Below are 19,160 nucleotides of genomic sequence, written 5' to 3'. Positions count from 1 at the left end.
AAAGGCTTTTTTTAGGCTCTAGAGTAGTGCCACCCCTTAATTGTAATGAATTTACGAGACAATGCAAATATCATATTTTGAAATACACTTTTTATTTCGACTCGGTCAAAAACTACGATAACAATAGGTAATGGATATGTATATCGGAAATCATTCTTGTGAACGCAATATGTGTGTGTCTGTGTGTGCGCGCGTGTGTCTGTGTATGTTCGTCGTCGGCGTGGAAAAACGAATAAGCGTCGCCGACGACCAGGGGGAAAAATTTCGAGGTTCGGGCTGACGATGAAAAAAGAAATCTCGAGCGTCGATTTTATCCCTCTCTCTCTCTTTCCTTCTCTTTCTCTCCTTCATTTTTCCCCGTTATTCTCTCTAACTCTTACTATTTCTCGAGGCGAGTAAAATCGAAGCTTGGGACTTCGAATTTCGTTACTTTAGCAGAAATTTCGATGTGAGGTCCTCGGCAGCGTACCACCGGCGCAGAAAACCTTTTCTTCGTTGAATCGCTTCTTTGTAATCTGCGAACGAACACCGCCGTCGTTCTTCTGACTCTCTCTTTCTCTCTCTCTCTCTCTCTCTCTTTCACACTCTTTTTTTCACTCTCATACTCTCATTCGTTCGCTATGCGACAAAGACGCTCTTCCTATCCTCTCTCGGAACGATTATTAATTTTATTATCTGTTCTTTATTATTATTATAATAATTATTATTATAATTATTATTAATATTATTATTATTATTATTGTAAGATTCGTGAAAAAAATTGGACCGAATAGATCTGAAACTCGAACACGTGGTTCTTTTGTTTTAATTTTTGAACTATTCAGAACCCACATCCCATCGGTCAACTTACTCACGAATGCCTACTTTTTTTCGAATTAAGATGCTAAATTCCACATAATGATTTAATCATTAATTTAATTTTTTATCGTAATATTCGATTAGTTTATCAAATTTAATCGAGTTCCGTCGAGAATCGAAAGAGATCGTAACGTCGCTGGACGTTAACACCGTAAGCGTCGGATCACATCGAGACTTAACTCGACGAGAAATTGCACAAGTTTCCCACGATATAAATATCGTATATATATATTTATATTTATATTTATATTTATATTTATATTTATATTTATATATACTATGAAAACATAAAGAAATAAATCGTCTCTCGCATAGTACCTCAGTAGTAATATCGTAGTCATTGCTATCAATATCAATATCATCGTCACGATCATTATCATTATTATCGTAATGATCATTATCATTATCATTATCATTATCATTATCATTATCATTATCATCATCATCACCACTATTATTACCGTTATCATCATCATCACCATAACTATCATCACTATCATTATCATCACCATCATCATCATCATTATCATCATCGTCATCATTATCATTATCATCATCAGCGTAATTATCAGCATTGTCATTGTCGATTAATGAATTCAACTCGACGACAAATGTTTTATCTATGTACAACTATTTACAATATCGCCATTTGGCCTAATCGTTAATATCAATTGCCGTCGCCTCTACCGCCGTGTCGTACACTTGTGCTCGCAAGAGCTATTTTCGTAATTAATTACAGACCTTTCTTTCCATTGTCTCTTTGTATCACGGCAAAGTTTAACTTGATAGAAAGATACAATCGGAAGTGTGGCCCATTGGCAAAGCTACACTTTATTTTAACATTTAACGCACGAATTACAGAAAATAAGTGCGTTTACAGTCAAGCGATTGTTTGTTTGATACTTTCGAAGATCCGATTTTATCTCGATAAATTCGATTGGATTTATGCAAAAGGAGGATGTAACAAAAATTTATTACAAAGTAAATAACAATTGTAATTCAAAAGAAATTTAGTGGCCCGATCAATTAAAAACATATAATATATTGTATATATAAATAAATAAATAATATATACTATATATACATAATATATGTATAATATTATTTATGTGTTGGACCTAATTGGGAGAGTCGTTGTTTCGGTCAGCTCGTGTTAATGAAAAAATAACAACAACCGGCTTCATCGCTAACGATTCTCGTTGTTTTAATCCAAAAAATTGAATACCTATCACAGTCTGTTTTAAAACGTCCGAACAGTCAACGACGATCGGGAATGACGACCCGACGCCATGTTTATCTCTCAATAAGGTCTCCAGACGTTGTTATCCGGTCTGACTTCTTCCTGTCTAACACTACAACTCTCGGTGACGGCTCTTTGTTCAGGACTCTCCGAGTTTTGGAATTGATTTCCATAAAGCTGTGAGTAAAGTATACTCGGCAAAACACCTGGCGTTGGAAAGTAATTGCCGTAGTTTTGGCCGAACCCTTGCTCCTCTTGAACGGGACTTTCCGTGGTGCTAGAGTCCGTTGACAAGGACCTCGGTGAAACGTAGTCCTGGTACCTTTGACTTGTCGTACCGGACATGAGCGTGCTCAGTGGATCCAATGGATCGGATTGACCAGGCGTTGTTGTGTCCGGCACTACTGTGACGATCAAAAGAAAACATCGCAAACGAATCGATCAGCTGATCGGACCTTTTAACTCCTTGCGGTCCGATTGACTTTTAAAGTTATACTATATTCGTTGGATCAACTTTAAATAATTAGTTTTCTTTTATTATCTTTATGAAACACGAATGAATGTGCACTTGTTTCACGATTTAGGCCTAGGAGAAATTTTCCTATATTCTTGAAGAGCAAAATTTAGTTCGACCGCAAAGCGTTATTTCCACTTATTATTTTCAAAATGTGATCATTAACGAAAGAAAATAATTAAATAGAAAAACACTTACGCGAGGATACTCCGGTGAAAGCGTCCTGTTGAGGTGTAGTACCAGTGGTACCAGAAGTTACGGTTGAGCCCGCTGTCGAATCAGGAGCCGTCGGGGTGGTCATAGCTGCGGTACCAGCGAATGATGCCAAAGAAGACGTTGGTGGTGGTGGTGGAGGAGGAGGAGGGGTGGGGGTGGAAAAGACGCTTGGGCCGCACAAGACGAAAGAGGACCGGGAAGGTAGCCAGCATATCCTGCTGTACTTCCGTATCCCCAAGAGTTGCTTGCCGTCAAACCGAATTGAGACATGTCTGTGTGTAAGGTCGTATAAAACTTAGCGAGTCAAAGAAGATTGTAGATTATTCGTAAATTGATGTTGAAAGCATAAAAACAAAAAAAAACAAAAGCGAAAACCTCAATAAAAGGAGAAAATAAAAGAAAAAAAAAAGCAAGTTAACGGTAAAAAATGTAGGATATTATTTGTCGATTAAAAGCACTTTGCACAAGGTAACTTGTAAACTCGTCCTCCCTCTCTCTTTCTCTCTCTCTCTCTCTCATTCTCTTGGCCGAATATATTTTCGTAGAATATAGGCAGCTACCCCGATAGATTTTCCAATGAGTCACTGGGTGAGGGTTCGCGGGGTAGGAGAAGGGCAGAAAGGACGAGCGTGACGGCTTCGGTGGCGAGGTATGAAGGGGTATGAAGAGGGATAGCGGGCAACGGACAAGGCAGAGGGGGTACAGAGATCAAAGGGTTGGTCATCCCCCGCGTACCTTCGGCCAACTCAAATAACCGACGAGCTCCGGCCGACGAACGAGCCACTGGCCCGTCGTCACGAGAGCTAGCCCTAAATACTGCATCCCGCCATGCTTTTACATCGTTCCGGTTCCACCAAATTCCACACCGCGTCCTTTCCCTTGCTCCTCCACCTCCTCCTCCTATACTTTTTCCTGTTCTCCCTTTTTTTAAGAGAGCCATACAACTTTCGTCCGAGCCGCCCGCATAAGAAGAATTCGCGTTGCGATTAAAGTGCCGCTAAATGGCTATGAGTCCCCCCTTTTTATATGTATTTTCTACCTTACTTTTTAATCAGCAGAAATTTCAACGTCGAAAACTAAACGGGTCGAAGATGATGCCCCATTAGTCACAATTTATATACTGCGATTTCGCACGTGTAAACCCGTAACTTCAAAATATCGGCCTAGAATTTTCGAATTATCGGACAACCGGAGTTCAATGAGAAAGAGGCAGGCAGGGTGGTATAAAGTTAATAAAGGAAATATTCCGTGCGCTTCATACTTTATCGAGGAATTTTATCAGACTAGCCGATCTCTCTCTCGTCTGAAGTAATTCGTTAAATTGATTCTTGAATCAACGTTCTGCTGATGCAAGTTCTTTTGTTTTTCTTTCGTTCTATTTTTTTTTTTATTGGCTCTGTCTCTCTCTATTTTTCTCTGTGCTTTTCATTTCCTTTTCTTTTTCGTTTAAAAGGCGTTTTTAGGAATCGGTTAATCGAAGAATTTTTTGACCGATTTGAACAGAGAATGAACATTCCGAGATTTCGAATATTCTGACGACGAAAACGATGAGGAGGAGGAGGATGACTTTACGTATGAATATTATGTGAATCCGTAATACGAGTTTGGAGTGAGAGAGAGAGAGAGAGAGAGAGAGAGAGAGAGAGAGAGAGAGACGAAGTTGCCACCCTAAAACACGCTGGCGTCCGACGGGGTCGTACTCCCGTGGCAACCCCTTTAATATAATATTTAATCTAGCTTTGAACAGGCTTGCGGTTTCCGCGTCTGAAGCCGAGAAGCTAGCTTCCGAGCCTACCCAAAAGCAACGGCGTTACTCCTCCACCTCTTATCCACCCAACCCGTAGTAGCAATGCCTGTCTGGAAATATTCTCAAATTCGAAGCCTGTTCTCTTTCTCTCTTTCTCTCTGTCTTTCTCCTTCACTATTTCTCTTTCTCTCGGTAGTCGAGAAAGCTCGATATGATCTCGTAAAGTCATAGAAATATTTATTACATAGAAATATTCATTTTCACGATATTTCATGTCAACGAATTACATTTAGAGTCATTTTCAATCGTTACAAATAATAACAATAGAATTCCGAAGCTAGTTGAACACCTAGATAAATCTTGATAAAAAAAAAAAATAAAAAGAAGAAAAAAAAGCAGAAAGAGAAAGAGAGAGAGAACTTATGCAAAAGCGTAAATGCGAGCAGGAGAACGAGTGTTGGGGTGCAAACAAACAGACCAAGTTACAATGTAGAAAGTCTAGAAAAGAACTGACAAGTAATAGTGTAGCAGTAATAGTACATAGTAGCAGGAGGTCGAACGAAGGTACTCACTCTGACAATTACCAGGCATCGCGTGCCTGAAAGACGACAGAGGATCCCGTGGTTGTAACGGGTTCGGCAACGGCTGTAGAGGATTCGGTAGAGACTGCAGAGGATCCACCAATGGGGATGCGAAAAACGGTGCACCACGTTGAGAGGCAAAGGCGAATGCGTGAAACTGTTGTTGCTGCCCTAAAAGAGATAGCACTGCGATCAACCGTGCGCCTGTCCACTGGACTTGAGGTACGCTCAACGAACACAATCAAGCCACCTACTGGTGTATCTATCTTATTTTCTTTTCTATTCTTTTAATATTTCCTTTTTTCTTTCTTTATTTCTGTCTATCTTTCATTGATTCATTCCCTTTTCCAACGTTTCACATTCTTCCCATCGAATTTTCAAGGTGGAAATCGTCGATCGTTTAAGCGTATCTCTTGGTTGGTCTTCACTTAGAGATATTCTATGGTAGCGCCCCCATTGTGTCTCCAGATCGAGCATACCCTATTCAGCAAACCGGCGGGAATTTCGGGTTGCCGAGTTAGAATTAGGGCTTCGATTGGATTATCGGGACGACGGGAGTCTGGCTCTTCCGCTCTACCCACGTCCACACCCTCGTCCATGCCCACCCACGCACGGTATACGAGTGCGAATCACCCTCTCTATTCTCTCCCTCCCACTCTCTATCTCATTCTCTCTCTCTCTCTCTCTCTCTTGTTCTCTATCCTCCGACAGTCACTCGGGTTCTCCGTTGCCTTGGCCGTGTGTATGTCCGTACGTTAACCTAAAACGCCAGGGACAGCCGGTTCCGCAGGACAGAAGGACGGTTCTCGCCTGTTGGGACGTCTTTAATTGGGTTGGCGACACCGTACTTGCAGGGAAATAAAATGTATCTCCCTCTTCCACCAACCTTTCCCCTATTTCTATTTCTCTTTCTCTTTCTACATCCCCTTTTACCTCTTCGATGTCGCTTTCTCACTAAACTCGAATGTAGGAGAACTCGATCAGTTTTAACATCGATACGCCCTACGATCTTCCTACAGGCTCTTGAGGTTTGCCCTACCGATGGATGTAAATCGAACTTTGAAACGTTTTGCGAGATCACGAAGTTGAAACGAACTTCGACCATCCAACGATATTAGAATGAAAATGACCTCGTTAGATTTAGATTGGAAACGAGTTGTCTAGTAGTCGATTTCAAGGAAAACTCTTGTCGAATTTGTGAAAAATCAAAAGGAACACGAAACTCCGAACCGTAACACTACCAGTTAAGACGGTTAAAAATAATCGCAGCGAAGGTCGGTTCGTTGGATCTCTCCGGTTAAAATAAACGCTTGCCTTGTAACGGTACTGTGATGTGTGCCACGACAATTCGAAGGGACGCGGCGAGAGATAAAAGGACCCCGAGCCCTCTTGGGTGGGCCTCCCTCCCTACGTACGGTTCTTTGGTCATCACTGACTGTGTACGATTTTACCCTCTTTTGATATACACCTATATGGTGGGTGGGCTCTGTGTTGTTTTTTTCTCCAACACGACGACCCTTTCTATTTTCTCTCCTATAATTATCACTTGTTCAACAATCACGATATAAAACGTATAGGGAGAAACGGCAATGTGTTTTTACTCGTTTGGTCAAATTTTATATATTTCTTTTTTTTTAATATCAAATCTAAAGTATAATTTTATTACAAAAAAAGGTAACACAGATTTTTTTTAAATTGCACCTTTTTTAAAAAGACTGAATGCATACAAGAATTTTAACTATTATAATTACGAATAAATTTATAACAACGTTATTTCCAATTCAATAATATCCAACAATTAAATTTGTAATCGGTATAAATATATAATATACTCCCTAGAACGATAGGAATCGAATTCATCCTTTCTTAACCCGTTCATCCAAAGATTCGACTCTTTTCTCTCGTTTCAGAGCGTAAAAGCATTCTCCATCGAAATCCCAAAATCCATTTGGGAAAATACGAAGGGGGCGTGATGCACGAGGAGAGAAAATAGGAGAACGAGAAAGAGAGAAAGAGAGAGAGACTGAGAGGCGCCTTAGCCTGAAGCTTCTCCGGTAGCCTCGCGCGAGGGTCGTAATTAATTAAACAAGCAATTCATTACACATTCTACCCTCGTCCCGTAGCCGAAGGTAGCCGCCACAGAAAGGCGGCAAGACCAAGGAAATTGATTGAGAGAGGTTTGCCTCCTATCCTCCTCGACCTCCACCTTCACCTCCACCTTCACCTCCACCACTACCTCCTTTTCCTCCTCATTCTCTGCCACCTCTTCTTCGCACGAATGTTCTTTCTAACAAACGTTTCTCTTCTCCGAAATTCAAAATCCATGTTGTACGAAGTGAAAAAAAAAAGATCGAAATTGAGCGGACATCTTTTTATTTCTTTTTTTCTTTTTGTCGCTTAATGTTTGGTGAGAACAGAAGAAGAAGATGAGTAAGTAGAAAGAGATAGGAGAAGAAACGGGTAGCGACGGGGAACGAAATGAGGAGCTGTCGTTGCCAGCTGGTAACTCTCGAGAAATTCCCTGGCAGTCATCCCGCGAATAAGGGGAATGATGTCCGATGAAATCGATAGGGAGGACGACTTCAGATAGGGAAGTTTGAGAAGTTCGAGTCGATTTCCTTTCGTTTCTTAGCACCAACCCTATTACAGCACCGTTGAGTATTACCTACGTCCGGTTGTAATGTTCGTAGTAAGCAAACCAGTTGGAATCTAAATTTCGCTTGGACGAGAGGGTCGAAACAACACAGAGTAGAGCAAAAGCAAATAACGTTTGGTAGGTATGTTACGTAACGAGGAAAGACGTTTCGTTACTCCTTTCCGGTGAAAGGAGAGAAGAGCCCTAGGACCTTCTTACCCTTCCTATTACAGAGTTTCTGGTAATTGTATGTCCCGAATATAGCATGAGTAGTAGAACTACTTGGAGAAGTTTGCGTAAGCGTGTGTTAGCGACATAACACGCGCAATATCTTCGCGGGGCTAACGCCGCAACCCTTTGTCAATGTTACGGCCAACCAGGCCCTACTTATAAATAATGGCAATTGCACGAAACTTAGACACCAGGTCGAGAAGGAACCGCACACGAGAGACCATTTCAAGTTTCTACCTATACAATCACGTATTACATGGATTTACATGATCAGGAAGAACATTTTCATGGAAATTTCATCAGATGACCTACTGCGTGAGATTGGAAATCGATGAAAGAGAAAGTAAGAAGAGACAAGAGATAGAGAGAGAGAGAGAGAGAGAGAGAGAGAGAGAGATTATACAAGAGACAATTGTTAGCAATCAGATGATTATGATCAAAGCTTTGTGAAATTGTTATTATATAGGTCAGGATTAATAGTACACGCGATAACAAAGATCAATACCTTCGAAATTGTAATAGTTCTCCGAAGACCACTTATTAAGCCATGACCATTGGATGGATTCTTCGACTACGAGAATAAGCATGCATAACACACTCACTACATATAATAGAAAATTAGAGAAGAATAGAAATGCTTACAGTGATACTCACTGGTCTTGGATCGCGGCTCGCGTGGGCCGTCTACGGTTACTTTGATAGCCTTCGTGTAAGTTGCCACTTGAGGTGGCGTTGTTGATACCGTTATCGTCAATGTAAAACTTTTTCCTGTAAACAGACAAATCAAAAAACATTCACAGATTATTACAATTGGCTTTTGCGATTTTTAATCTTTGATTTTATATTTTTACTAATTAACAATAAATTAATGAAAAAGTAAATACAACTTTTTTATTTTTTAAGATACTCAATTGAATGTATCAAATGACTATTGTGTAGAACCAGGTAAATTAGGATACCCATAGTTTGACAGACCTGATTTTCTTCTTATTCGATGCAAACAATACGTTTTCTGTCACGTCATATCATCAGTGACTAAAGTTTGTTTCTTTTCTGGACTACTGTGATGATAAATTGACCGCGTAAAATGTTTTATTATTTAAAGTCACACACAGATATTGACAAATACAGAATTCGAAACGTCAGAGGAAATCGGACAATACCATGAACTGAAAAATGAACGCATTTCAACAATGAAATATTTTAACTTAAAGATTATCTATGGTATAATAAAAATAAAGTTATATTGTTCTCTTATCTTTTAAGATCGCGATACATATCTTGGTGGCAGTTAATGCTTTAAAGATCATAGAAAAAAGAGTGAAAAGGGTCCATCTCTCGACCAGGTCAAAAAATAAAGAAAAGATCTTAACAAAAGGGAAATCTCTAAAATCGAGATTTCATGGGAAACAGGAAGGAATCAAAGCACGATGATCGAATTCTTCGAATTCCCAACCGTTGGACGAACCGCAAAACGAGTTCGGTTTGTTCGTGGAGACCAGTTAGTAGGATGAGTTCTGTTTCTGTTTCTCTCTCTCTCACACTCACTCATTCATTCTTTTTTCTATCTCTTGTGTGTGTGTGTGTGTGTGTGTGTGGGTGTGTGCAATGTTCGTTCTCTATCGCATCGGCCGTTCTCGCAGCGCGTCGATTCGCGAAAGCGAACGCGAAACCTATTCAACGTCGGCGCTGAAAGTTCGCAAACGTGGTTAGCCGTGCGAAACTCCGTGGTAACCGAATTAGCCGTCGGTAATGTATCGAGGGCGTCGTCGACAGTGACGGTGGCCAGCCAGAAGAGTCGAACCTGTATACGGGAGCGCGCGCGCACATCCACGCACCCACGCATGCATGGGAAAGGGAAATAGAGATAGAAAGAGTAAGAGGGAAAGAGGCATGGAAGGCTCGGAATTATGCTAAAAAGCCTGTTAACCGGGAATAATGTCGCGGAAAAACTCACACCGTCGTGGAAAACAAGCAAGCGGTCCGTCGAACACGCGGAGGTTCACCGCAATGCCACCATCCCCTACTGCTACTGCTGTTACCTCTCGTCAAACCCCATTGGGCCATCCCTAAATCGCCACCCCTTCTCGATTCCAATCCTCTGTTTATCGTTACGCAAGGATTAATTAAAGTTTAATTTTTTTTTAGTTTATGCAAAATTGATGGTTGATCTTTTTGTTGAAATTTTTAACGCCAGATGATTATTTAGTTATTACTATTTTCTACGTATTTCCAATTTATATGAATGATCATATATATATATACATTTATGTATATATATATATATATATACTATAGGGACTTATCGCTAACCGAGTGGAAATTTAATGGACGCGAGATTTTAGTATATTTCTGTGTAATCGGATGCTATAATATAAACCGACGCATTTTGCCTCCGGACTGTTTAGAAAACGGGCTATTCAAACGCATTATGTTATTTATATCCGTATACAAAAGCGATACAACTTTTGCGTTTCGTTGCTACGCGTTGGCACTAACTGAACGACATGGTATTTATTTTACATTCTTCATGATCGTAATTAAACTGCGGTCGACGAATTTGGACGGTGCCATGCATGATCTTGAATTTGCTTTCGAAATGAAAATATGAGGAAAAAAAAAATTATCTAAATGGAAGGGAAAATCTGACTAAATAGAACGATCATTCGAATTGTTATAAACATTTACACGGATTTTGAAATTCTTTTTTTTTATGCGTTTATTCAAACGCGTTTCCACCCAATGTACATTCGTATTATTTCATTTGAAATAAAATATAATTAATACAATAGTTGACCTTAGGAAGTCTTATTTCTTTTAGAAAATAGAGATAGTTAACAGAATGGATAAATAAAAAGCGAAATATAATGGCGAGTGTCGAGCGTGGCCACACGGTGGTTCGCCACGCGAGCTTCTCGTTTTCCACGAGCAATGTAGCTTAAGTTTCACCTAGGTTTACTGGGAGTCACGCCATCCTCGATCTGCCTACTGCCTGTTTGCCTGCCAGAGCCTTTTCACCTACAACCTACCTATGCCTCGTAGTTAGGTAGGTACGCGTAGGTACATGGTATCACCCTCGGTGCCAGTCACCGTACAACCATTAAAAGTCTTTTCTCCCCTTTCGCGAGACAACCTTTTTTTTTACTTTTTTTTTTGTTCAAACGCGAGACTCCTCTCACTCGTTCTTTCGTTCGTTCGTTCTTTCCTTTCCTAGAAATGTTTTTTACTTAAACTTTATACTTGTCCGAGTTGTTAAACGTATTGTGTGTTGACTTTAAACCGAAAATGTTGCTCGTTTCAAACCTACACCCCCTTTTCACTTACCTCTATGCATTTCAATGTAAAAAGTCTTTTCAAAAGTATGACATTTCGTTGACACGTTTGTTTTTCAACCAAAAAATATATAAAATACCAAAATTACTTGATGCGTTATTAACTTCTCTGTTTATGAAATGAAGGGACATTACAATTTTAGAAATCAGATTTTACAGGCATGTTTCATTTAACGATGAAGTTGGGAGGGCAGTCAGGGGGGTTTAGTGGGAAGTGGGGGTGGGGAGGAGAGAACCAGTGGCGCGAAGACACGAAATTGAATTTGTATGAAATCGAATAGAGAAGAGAGTCGATCGAGTAATAGCTCGTCCTCGTCGATTCGCTGATTATGCTCGTTAGCATACGTTTCTCCATGAAAGGTGTACGCCTACGTGTGTATATACTATCGACATTAACATGTTATGCATATATATATACATGTGTGTGTGTGTGTGTTGTGTGTGTGTATATGTTGGGAGTGAATAGGTGTGTACGTTTGTAGGTGGAGGCTGTCCGGGTGCTGTCGAGCCAATTAATTAATTTCAATTTTACCCGGAACGAATCGCAAATGCGCTATTGTAGCCTGATAACGAATTGATTATGGTCAGGACACGCAGGCCGAGCCGTTATCGCTTGCGGCTACTATACCTTTTCTCTTTCTAAATTTCGGAAAATAAGCGTTGGTCGTTTCACGAAATTTAGTTCCAACTGTGAACATTTAATGAGAAAGAGAAAGAAAGAGAGAGAGAGAGAGAGAGAGAGAGAGAGAGAGAGAATGAGCAATTTTATTCTAACGACTTCACGTACGAACGAATTAATTATAGTTGAGTGTAGGATATGAAAGAAGACAGGCTCTTAACATTAATGATGCTTTTATCTGATAAAAAAAGAGTGACTTAGGTAAAGTTGGCCTCGTATATATGTATATGATTAGAAGGACGAAAAAGCACTTTCATCTTAGAAATCGAGAGGAAGGAAATCCCATCCTTGATAACAAAGTTCCAACGTACTCCTCTATATTCTAGGCTGAAACTATAAGCACCCAAATGATCTATCTCGTTAAAGGGCTTAGAGGCAAAGGGGTAGAAACGATCCAGTACCTTCGGGGTAGATTTTGCTCTGATGGAGCAGGCATTACAGTTGAACGTGCGGCAAGGGGTCTCCGGCTTATCATCGATATTGCAAAGCTCTCGACTATCATACTATCGTGCTAGTCTTCTCCGCGAATGATGTTATTCGTGTTCTTACTTGTTCTTGTTGTTGTTGATGTTGTTGTTGTTGTTCTTCTTCTTCTTCTTCATATTCGTTTTCTTCTTATTTCTTTAAGTTTAAGGATTGTTCGTCTCATAGTTCACGAATAAAGTTTATTAAAAATTACAAACTATGCAGATTCGATGATCCAACGAACCTTTTAAATTCAATGAGCTTTGAGACTTAAGTTCGTACGAGTCTGAGTACCTTTATGTTCAGAGAACAAGAGGATCATTATGGATTCTAGGGCGACAATTCGGTGCACATCGGTTTCTAGGAATATTCAAGGAATGAACGAACGAATGAACGAAGAGACGAGAAACTGACAAGAGAGACACTTCTCTTACATTCTTCATCCTAGCTTATGTTAATTCCATGCCAAGCGAAAACAATCGAGAGCTAATCCCAGACAAATGACAGACGCTTGCGAGCTTCTAAAATCCAAAGAGGGTGAAGTTTCCCTCTCGTTCGTAGTAAGACTAGAAGAGACAGAGAATTCGACAAATCTGTGATTTACGAAGAGCGAATCGTGTTCGCGAAAAGGGTTCCTAAGATCTGAACAAAATCTAATGTTTTCTTCTCTAGACCATATCCTACCATTCTAATCGTTATCTTCTTTAAACTTAAATTGTTGGAAATCGTTCGTCAAAAAAAAGTGAGAGACCAAAAAAAAAAGAACAAGAAAGTAAAGAAATTCTTATTCAAAGGAATAATTGTATCGTCGAAAGTAGGTCGAACTACTGAGTAGAAATTCTCCGTTGCAAGGTCGAATTGGATTAGCTGAAGTACCTAGGCTAATAACGTTAATTAAAATCCGTCTGAAACCTCAATTAATATCAGCACCAGCCACCCTACTTTTGGCTTCGTTGCGTTACGTTTCTTCCCCATTTTGCTCTTCTTCCGTTACTCTCTAACGATGAAGGAAGGTGGGTGAAATAAACACGTTGAATTGGTCTGTAGTAGTGCGGACAAATAAAAGCCATTACCCATCCCTAAGATATCTTCGTCGTCGTTGTCGTCGTCGTCGTCTTTGTCGTCTTCATCGTTTTCGTCACGATCTTCTCCTCGAAACCATCCTCACACAATAAAGAGATACTAAGAGAGAAATAGTTAGCTACTGTTCGTTCAATGTCAACCCAAAAAGGAAGCTTGGAAAGACAGACTGCCAAGACTTTTCCCTTTTGGTAAGGGATAAAGAAAAGGAGGGTGTCTCAAGACGTCCACGACCTACCCTTACTACAAGACCAACGAAGATTCTTCCTTGTACGAAAAGGGTCCCTACCTCTCCCTTTCTTACTTTCCTCTTTCTCGTTTTCATTCGTGATGCAGAAGGGGCGACACGCTTCGTCGACAGAAGCCAAACAACTTTCTACTTTTATGAATGAAACAAGGGGAAAGTAGGCCAAGAAGGTTCAGCGTCTTTTAAGATCAAGAATAATCTTCTTCGATCAGTGTATCTCTTTTTTTCTCTTTCTCTCTCTCTCTTTCTTACTATCTTCAATATTCTTGATTCAGAATTAATTTGGAACGCGTATCGAGTAACACAATAATGAAAATGTTTTCGTGAATTTCTGAATTTCGGTTTAGCGAAAAACCATTTGAAATTTTCTCATAACTCTATTCTCTTCTTCATAGTCTTCTAAGAGATAAATTTATTCTAACTAATAATTCTTAAAGGAAAATCTTTACTCACCTCTGCCACTTCTACCGACGAACCTTAGATCGTTGAATTTAGCTACTTGATTTTTCATCAATGCCGTAGAATTCCTTAATTCGGCGCAACAATTTTCATCGTTACCAGCACGAACTGTCACTAAAGTACCGTCGCCAACTTCTCCCAAAGCTACCACTTTAAATGCCACCGGTAACGTCTTGTTCGATCTCCAGTGGGCTGGTAAAACCGTACAGACCAAATGTGGTGAGCCTGTGGAAGAGGAATCATTTCAATAATGAGAAGAAAATGAAAATTATTTCAAATCAAAGTATGATCCTATGATTTTACAAATCTTTTTACTGATGTCAACGAAGATTATGATCAATGTACATAAAATTTAATCATAAATGATGCAATTTTTTTATTAATCTTTCCAATTATACAATGGGAATGAATTATTCTGTTACTTGTATTAATACAATAACGCAATACTAATTGTACAGATAATTGTGACTGTGAACTGAGTAGTTTTTATTAAAATGAATTACATTATCAACAAAATAGATTATAATAATATAAATGTGCATCTATTTTCTAAATTATTCCATTATCGTAATTACTGGTACAATTAAAAGTACTATAACATAAAAAATAACATTACATATATGTCAATAGATAAATAATAGATGAAATAAAGAATAAAATGAAATAACAATTAAAAGTACTATAACATAAAAAATAACATTACATATATGTCAATAGATAAATAATAGATGAAATAAAGAATAAAATGAAATAAAAAATATATAAAGTTAGTGACAACGCAAGACATAACGTCACGAATTATTATTATTATTATTATTATTATTATTATTATTATTATTATTATTATCATTGCTATTATTATTAACTAGTGTTAGGAACTCGAAAGTTTATTGTCACGAATACCAAATTCCGCCAGTCTTCCCGTCCAACGACACGAATTTTTATAAATAATTATTGAGAAGAAAAATAAATTAAAAGTCACCTGTCCTGACGAGTTCGCCAGGATGCTCGCTAACAAAATCACCAAGCGTTCTCTCGGCAAGAATATCGCTGGTCATTTTGGTATAGGCGTCCGTCAATGGCGAGACGCCGGACTCCGGTGAGGCAGCCGCCCCAGGAGCCGAAGCTCCTGTCAACTGCATCCTGGAAGAAGATCCTCCTCCTCCGCTACTCTCGCTTCCACCGCTAGATGTTCCACTGCCAGACTCGTTGCTCGATGTCCTCACCGAAGCACCGCCGCCGCTTCCGGTTACCGTGTTTCCGCCGCCGCCACCGTTGTTGCAACGGTCGAATATATCCATAGGCAGTCAGAACGCCGGATGAAACATCCTTCCATTCGGTTCGTACAACACCAAACCGACACTTTTTAAAAGATCTTCAAATCTTAACACCTTTTCTTTTTTTTTCTTTTCTTTTTCTTTTCTTTCTTTTTTCTTCTTCTTTTTCTTCTTATTTATTTCACCGATAATAATTATTCTTAGCAAGTTCAATATTTTAACATTACCATCTTGTTACTTAACTTTATCGAGAAATTTTCTAATACATTATTGAGATTAAGATTAATCTTTCAACGCTTAAACTTTCTCAATTATTGTCGATCTTATCAAATAGTTATTAAAGTTTAACGGACGATATGATATCCAGCTACGAATTCACCGAGATCTGCAACCAGAGAAATCTTCATTTTTCAAATTGCTTTAGCCTAACTCTTCCGTATATTGTCGACGTTAATATGAAAGCACGAATTAAACGTAGGAATGTATATACTGATGTTTAAACGTTCTAAAACGCACGAAGGGTAAATAAATAATCAAAATAATATGTTTTTTTTCGCGAGGATAGGTCAGAATACGGATCGTATTATTCGTATATACAGAATGTTTATCAGTTTGAAAGAAAGATATAGAGAAAGATAAAAATAAAGAGGGAAAGAGAAATAGATGGTGTAGATAGAGAAAAACAGGAAAAATACTACAAAGAGAAAGAGGGAAGGGAGAGATTGGAGAATGAGGATGAAGAGGAGGAGGATGAGGAGATGGAGGAGTTGGAGGAAGGGGAGGAAGGGGAAAAACGGTTGACACGAACGAAGCGACTCGCACACTTTTCACGCGGGCGGCTGGTGACGTCACCGTTCATTCAGTAATTTTTGCGCACGTCACCGGAGCTGACACGGCGTATCCAGGTGGTACGGAGGGGCAGACTCGCGAGAGCTAGTAGTGGGGACGGAAAAAATAGGGGAAAAAGAACGGCCACCAGCGGTGAGGCAAACCCCCACACACGAATACTCTCAACCCCTACGCACTACGACCGCGTGTCAAACTACACGTGGTACATTACCACGTTGTTCTCTGTCAATTCTTCGTCTTTCGTCTTTCCTCCTTCCTACTTCGTTGCCAAAAAGAAAAAATAACTTATTTTTAACAACTTAAAGAAGTAACATATTAGTTAGTTAAAACAGGCCTTATTAGAAATTTCGAATCGATCTCTGGTCTGTGGTCTCTGATCTAATTGAAAAGTTTTCTTAACGAGGATATTATTTTGATGAAAAAGTTATAAAAAAATAGTGTCAGTGATATGAAATTTATTCAAATCCGTAATAATTCCCATAATATTTGAATCGATCGTTTATTGGCTACCTACGATTACCAATGAACAGAAACCGCTCGGGAAATTATGTAGAATCGATAAGTGTTATTACATTACGCTCGTTAAATGAGTAATTCATACAAATATAAAGAGGAACGTTACTACCGTCATTGCGAACCTAATCGATCCCATGATTTTTTTCCTTCGAACCGAAAGAAATCGATGACGGAATTGAAATTTTGAAAGAAGTTACGAATTTACAAAGAATCGACAATATATTCCATAGAAATGTTTGTATTGATGCGTTTTAACGATTTAAAATGAAAGATTATGAACAAAATGTTGCAATCGATAGTCCCAAGGAATTCTCGAAGATCTTACGAGAGAAACTTTCGTAAGATTCTTCGACGACGTTGCGACGGTTAAGATGCCCGCTTAACTTCGCATTCAAATCTCTTACCAAGCTCGTTGCTTGTTGCCTTTTCCAAAGAAAAAAAAACGATAGGCAGATCGAGACACAATTGTTCGATATTTCTGCGAACATTCGTTTACGATTTTGACAAGTATTAGTTGAAATTCGAGCTGTCATCAAACAACTTGTTCGAAGTTTGAGATTGTTGAAGCATCGACAAGATTTGTAAAATGAATTATTTTAAGATCCAGAATGATAATAAAGTGATTTTTATCGGCAATTTTTTTAATGACTGAAATGATCTTCTTTTTCTTTTCGATGACGAGATCAATCGATTGGACGAACGATCTTCGATGTAGTTAAAATCTCGAATACGAACGAACGTTAACACCGTTATTATTCTTATTTCGAAGAAGGAACTTTGTTCGATATGAACATCACGATTCACAAACAACACTTAAAATAACTCGGGCGAAAGATTTCCCTTTCCGAGTAAGAAATATTCTCCGTGTAGGAATAATTTTAATCACTGAAATGATCGTCCAAAATGATTGCATCCAAGATACACGGGTAATAACACAACACTAACTCGAATAATGACAACTGTCCTTTATTCACACACGAATTCTTCTGACACAAATAACGGAAAATGGAAAAATAAAAATATTAACACAACCATCATTTGTAAACAATTTCTAATCCGTTCACTGTGTTCACTTTTGAAACAATAAGATAAATCAAATAAATAATAATAATAAAAAAGAATAACAGAAAAGGTTATAAAATTCGTAATGCACAATTAAACCAAGTTAAAGACGATTACATGAGTATATTATCCGAGGGTAGTAGGATTTGGCTTGGCAGGATCATCGAGATTCCTTGAAAGGTCCTCTTGGGATGTTCCGAGGTAACTCGTGAACAATATTCCAGAAGGATGATAGGACGATATCCGTGAGGAGTCTTCGGTGCTTCTATTCTGGGCGTGCTACGGTACTCTGTGGTGTATTTCGGAACACCCGTTGGGGTCACTAACTATAATTTCAGCGGTTCGTGTGAGGCAACAGCCGTTGACGCACTGGTCCATGCCAACACACGCAGCATCCCTTTCCCCTTTCCTGGTTCCTCTCATACCCTTCTGCCACCCCACTCCTTCCAGCCATCGTTCCTTCTCTCTCTCTCTCTTTCTCTTCCCAATGCGCGCTCCAACTCCCTCTTTCTCTTTCGCTGCTCCTCTCATTGGCGCGCTTCGCGTCTCTCTTTCCCTCTTTCAAAACCCTCATTCTATCCCTATCCGTCTCTCTCTTTCTCTCCCACGTTGCTCTTTATCGCTTTATCTCCCACCGGACTCGAAGCTCTCTCCCTCTCGCGATGCCCACCTCTCTTTCTCTATCTTTCTCTTTCTCTTTCTCTTTCTATCTCCCTTCTTTCCCCTCGAACCCTTTTGCGGTATGGCTCGCGTGCTGGACATCCGTGGGGAGCTCGGCTTTGATCGATCGATCGAACCTCGATTTGATCGCTTTCCCCCGTGGTCCACTCTCTCCTCATCCTCTTGTTCGTTGTCCTCGGCGATTTCTTTTCAAAGAATTCGCCACCATCGTTATTAGATCGTTCGCGAAGAGACTTGCGAGTTTTGCAAAATTAAGCGCCCACGGATTTTCATAGCAAAATCATGATCTCTCAACTCTCTCTCTAGTCGGCTTAACTTCCTGACACTTTTATATTATTATTTTTCCTTTTTTCCTTTTTTCCTTATATTTTTGTTAACCCATTCTTTCTGATAATAATAAAAAAGAAAGAGAGAGAAAAAGATAAAAGAGAGAGAGAGAGAGAGAGAGAGAGAGTAGGTTTAACGATTCACAAATGACACAGTGATAAAAT

At 39.3% G+C, this 19,160-nt stretch overlaps 1 protein-coding gene across 1 annotated transcript; it reads right to left on the bottom strand.

Moving 5' to 3' along the window:
• Nucleotides 1–73: 73 nt before the first annotated feature.
• Nucleotides 74–19,019, bottom strand: LOC107074707 (uncharacterized). The gene is given in 8 exon segments (XM_015336375.2): nucleotides 74–2,502; nucleotides 2,811–2,978; nucleotides 2,981–3,100; nucleotides 5,148–5,342; nucleotides 8,665–8,790; nucleotides 14,279–14,509; nucleotides 15,267–15,946; nucleotides 18,106–19,019. Coding segments are annotated over 7 exon segments (1,503 nt in total). The 5' UTR covers nucleotides 15,586–15,946; nucleotides 18,106–19,019; the 3' UTR covers nucleotides 74–2,158.
• Nucleotides 19,020–19,160: the final 141 nt, after the last annotated feature.

The sequence above is a fragment of the Polistes dominula genome, unplaced genomic scaffold (assembly GCF_049000335.1).
Source record: "Polistes dominula isolate Pdom_NZ unplaced genomic scaffold, Pdom_raw_medaka contig_82, whole genome shotgun sequence".
NCBI classification, from domain to species: domain Eukaryota; kingdom Metazoa; phylum Arthropoda; class Insecta; order Hymenoptera; family Vespidae; genus Polistes; species Polistes dominula.
This window is presented reverse-complemented; position numbering and strand designations above follow the sequence as displayed.